This window comes from Crocuta crocuta, unplaced genomic scaffold, assembly GCF_008692635.1.
Source record: "Crocuta crocuta isolate KB4526 unplaced genomic scaffold, BGI_CrCroc_1.0 scaffold327, whole genome shotgun sequence".
Lineage (NCBI taxonomy): Eukaryota > Metazoa > Chordata > Mammalia > Carnivora > Hyaenidae > Crocuta > Crocuta crocuta.
In genome coordinates, this window is record NW_027529176.1 from 298,869 (window position 1) to 303,262 (window position 4,394).

Here is a 4,394-nt window from a genome sequence, read left to right on the forward strand (position 1 = left end):
AGATCAAAGTAGAAACTAAAGCAGGGAAAAAATGAGAATTTATGAAGCCCAACACTGTTTTTTTTTTTCTTCAAGAGGAGTAAAATTGACAAACTTCTGGCTGGCCAGATAAGGTAAAGAAGGGAAAAGATCATAAATTACCAATATCAGGAACAAAAGAGATGGCATCACTACATATTATATTGATCTTAAAAGGACAATAAAAGAATGGCATACGGGTGCCTGCGTGGCTCAGTCAGTTAAGCGTCCGACTTCGGCTCAGGTCATGATCTTGGGGTTCGTGGGTTTGCGGTTTGTGGGTTTGAGCCCTGCATTGGGTTCTGTGCTGACAGGTAGCTCAGAGCCTGGAGCCTGCTTCAGATTCTGTGTCTCCCTCTCTCTGACCCTCAACTGCTCACACTGTCTCTCTTCCTCAAATAAAACATTAAAAAAATTTTTTTTAAATAAAATAAAAGAATGGCATAACAACTTTGTGCCAATAAATCTGCCACAACTTACACAAAATGGACAAATTCTTGGGAAGCCAAAACCATGAAACATGACTCAAGAAGTTTAAGACCTGGTTAGCTCTATATCTACTGAACAAATTGAAATTGTAATTAAAAACCTTCTTGCAAAGAAAAGGACATGCCCAGATGGCTCCACTGGTATATTCCGCCAAATGTTTGAGGAACAAATAATAGCAATTCTGTACAAACTCTCCCAGGAAATTGAGAGGATGGAGTACTTCTCAATTCATTTTATTATGCTAATCTTACCCTGACACCAAAACTAGGCGAAGATAATACAAGGAGAAATTCCCATGGAAATGCAAAGGAGCTAGAGGAATGAAGACCACTTCAGGAATGAAGAGCAGAAGTCGGAGGGCTATTACTGTCTGGTGTCAGACCCAGAGGATTTGGGAGTCACTGGGATGTGGTGTCTGTCCCGGATTGGAGAGGCTTTCTGGAGGGACTGATACAGGGTTGACTTGAGGAAGGAGGGCCAGTCTGGCGTCTCAACGGTATAATCTTCAGCAACCAAAGGCTGACTAGCCTTAAAGGACGGACAAGAACTGAAAGGGGGTACGCAGGTGCAGGTGGCTGATTTGAGTTGCTTTCAGGTTATGGTAAAAACTAAAAAGTTTTTCAGAATTTTACTAACACTGCTCAGTATTTTTTTAATATTAAAGCCGTAAAGGAAGGTCACCTGTTTACAACCCAGATGGACAAGGAGTTAGAAATACTTGAGTTTCTTTTTTTTTTTTAAATGGCATTCCCAGTAGTTAAGTATTTAAGTAAAATTTGTATGAGTATTCAGATGGCAGAGAGGAGAAGGGTGGGGGCATTTCCTCTAGGTGGGTGATCGCCAGCTCACGAGCCAAGCACTGTCAGGTGGATCTGTGCTGTCGCCATCCCTCTGAGCCTTGGGGAAAGGGTCTGATTGCCTTGCAGTCTCCCGCCCTTGGGCTCCTGGCGAGCCATGCCCAACCTGGGGCCTTGAATTTGTTTTATTTCCCCTTCAATAGCATAGGTGGGGTGTGCAGACCAGCCTCTGCTGGGGAGGGTCCTGTCCTGGCATTCTATTCTTGCTCCTAGTTTCTGCAGGCTTTCTATCAAAACTGAGGGATGTGTGTACAGAAAAGCGTGAGGACATAGGCATGTAGGTCCTGAGCTTCCGTAAACCAACACTCTCATAAATGGCACCAAACTGGACCCCTCCCCTCACTATCTGGCTTGGAAGCAGCTGCTTCTGATTTCTGACAGAGGCTGACTCGGCCTGATTTTGAACGTATTTATGTGAGGGTGTTTATGTGACGGAATCGTGCTGTATGCATCTGATTGTGTTTGGCTTCTGTCTTTCACCCTTTGGGAGCTTCACCTACGTGTGGGTAGGCTCCTGGAGGAACTTTAAGGGTCCATTCTGCTGTGATAAACATTTGGCTGGGACATTTCCATGGCTGTTGGAAACTCTGTGCACAGGTCCAGGTAATCAGGTGTGGTTAGTGGTTTTTTATGTCTGATTAAGGTACCTGAACCTGCTGTAAGAGTAAAAAACCTTCTACATTTTTTCTAAAAATTTTGTTTTACTTTCAATATTTAGAACTGTAGTTCATCTAGAGTGGAGTCTTGTATTGGATGAGGTAGGGGTCAGGATCCATTTTTTTCCCATGAGTGTATCTAGTCACTACAACACCATTTTTGAAAAGTCCACTCTTGGGTACCTGGGTGGCTAAGTTGATTGAGCATCCAATTGCAGCTCAGGTCATGATCTCATGGTTTGTGAGTTTGAGCTCTGTGTCGGGTTTGCTGCTGACTGCACAGAGTCTGCTTCAGGTCCTCTGTTCCCCTCTCTCCGCCCCTCCCTCCGTCTGTCTCTCTCCAAAATTAATAAATATTTTATTTTGTTTTTTTTAAATGTTTTATTTATTTTTGAGAGAGAGAGAGAGAGACAGCATGAGCAGGGGAGGGTCAGAGAGAGAGTGAGACACAGAATTCGAAGACAGGCTCTAGGCTCTGAGCTAGCTGTCAGTACAGAGCCTGACGTGGGGCTCGAACCCACAAACTGTGAGATCATGACCTGAGCTGAAGTCAGACGCTTAACCAACTGAGCTACCCAGGTGCCCCAAAAAATGAATAAATATTTTAAAAAGAAAAGTCCACCCTTCGTCATCAGTCAGGTGATCCTGCGTGAGTGCTGCCTGTTCCTGGGTGTTTCCCTGTCTGGGCCTTGCCATATGCTTTGTCCCCAGCACCACTGCAGCCTGAGGCACGTGGTACTGTCCCTGTTGGAAAGCTGAAGACATCGTGTCTGAGAGGTGGCAGGAAGCTTCCCCAGGGCCGGCTGGCGAGGGGCCTGGGTGCCTTCCTCTGGCTGGAGTTCAGCAGCCAGGCATGAGGAGCAGAGAAACTGTGCTTAGGCCTGGATGTTCCTTATTCTCGCCGGTGCACTGGGCTGTGAGGGGCTGGTCTGGTCCATTATGTTCCCTGGACTCAAAAGATGTTTTCCAAATTTCTGTACTTAGACACTTCTGCTCTCTCGCAGGGCGGTGCCTTCCTGACTGACGGTGGAGGGAGAGTCCCGATGATCCGCTGACTTCTGTCCACCCGGGTCCTCAGGAAAAGACTGCAATGTCCCAGACGAGGGATTATGAATGTGACAGCCACGATGCTGGCGTGCAAGAGCCCCGGATTTCAGGGTCAAGCACGAGGTAAGAGAAGCCATCGGTGCCGGCCGAGTTATCAGAGGACTGGCCTTCTTCCTTTCAGAGAAGGACGGGCAGCTGGTGTGTCGACTCTGTGGTGGGGTGAGCCACTGGTCACCTGCACCCCGCGGGCCTGCCAGGGCTTTGCTGCCAGAGGTGGTCCCTGCTTCTTCGGGATTTGAGGCACTTCTGTGGAAGCCGGTCCCCAGGTGCGGTCCCCACTTCCTGCTGCAGAGGGAGGGACCTGGATGCCCTGCAGGCCCGTGTCTGGACCCACCTCCGTGTGCCCCTCCAGACATCAGTCCACACCAAGGCAGTTCATCATTTTAATGTTACTCATTTTTAGCTTTATTTGTAAATAATTCCACGTGTACAGAAAAGTTGCAAGAGCAGAAACGGTGCACCGAACACTTGCACCCCCTTGCCCTTCACCCTGTGGCCTCTGTGCCCCTCCCCTCCCTTGCATGGCGCCGCTTCTGGGGGGCAGCGGGGGGGCAGCTGGGGGGAGCCCGCGTCTCTTCTGCCGTGTGGTCCCGTCCTTGTCAGCTGGTTCCGGTCACGCTTCACGGTGCTTCCGTCTCCGACACACTCGCCCGCCGGCTCACTGTTGCTACCCGGCTCCTTCGCCTCTTGTAATCTGGAAATTTCCCTGCCTTTTGTGACACTGACACTTTTTTTTTTAATGTTTGTTTATTTTTTAGAGAGAGCAGGGGAGGGGCAGAGAGGGGAGACACATCCCAAGCAGGCCCCAGGCTCGGAGCGGTCAGCACAGAGCCCGACGCGGGGCTCGAACCCACGAACTGTGAGATCATGACCTGNTTGTCGATTTCTTAGTGGACGCTGCACAGCCGCGTCCCGCTGTTCCCGGGGTGTCTCCTCGGCACACGCTCGGCCGTCGCCCGCTGCTCGCCGCCCTGCGCCCCCCCCCGCTTTGGGGGTTCGGCTTGGTTCTTCCGCAGTCGGTCTTTCCGGGGACGCGTGCGGGGCGCCGGCTCCCCCGCGTCCCTGCTCGTGCGCGTTCCCTTGTGCATTCTTGGCTCGGGCTCCGAAATTCCTTTCTGTTTTACAGCGTTTGTACTTTGTTCTTGCACTTGGTTACTTTGGCGCTTGCGTTGTCCCGGATGCGCCCGGGAGGTTTCTTCGCGACGGGCCTGTGACCCTCGGACGCTGCTTTTTCCGGCTCCAGGCACGTGTGCGCCGCGGCGCCGCG

General features: G+C 50.3%; 1 protein-coding gene across 2 annotated transcripts in view; it reads left to right on the forward strand.

The window, feature by feature from the left end:
• Positions 1-3,029: 3,029 nt before the first annotated feature.
• The window catches only part of ARHGAP39 (Rho GTPase activating protein 39), a 61,610-nt gene continuing 60,245 nt past the window's right edge, over positions 3,030-4,394 (forward strand). For both annotated transcript variants that reach the window (XM_077758182.1, XM_077758183.1), the window contains exon 1: positions 3,030-3,190. In XM_077758182.1, the coding sequence (XP_077614308.1) occupies positions 3,111-3,190 (80 nt within the window). In that variant the 5' untranslated portion in view covers positions 3,030-3,110. The remainder of the gene's footprint in view (positions 3,191-4,394) is intronic.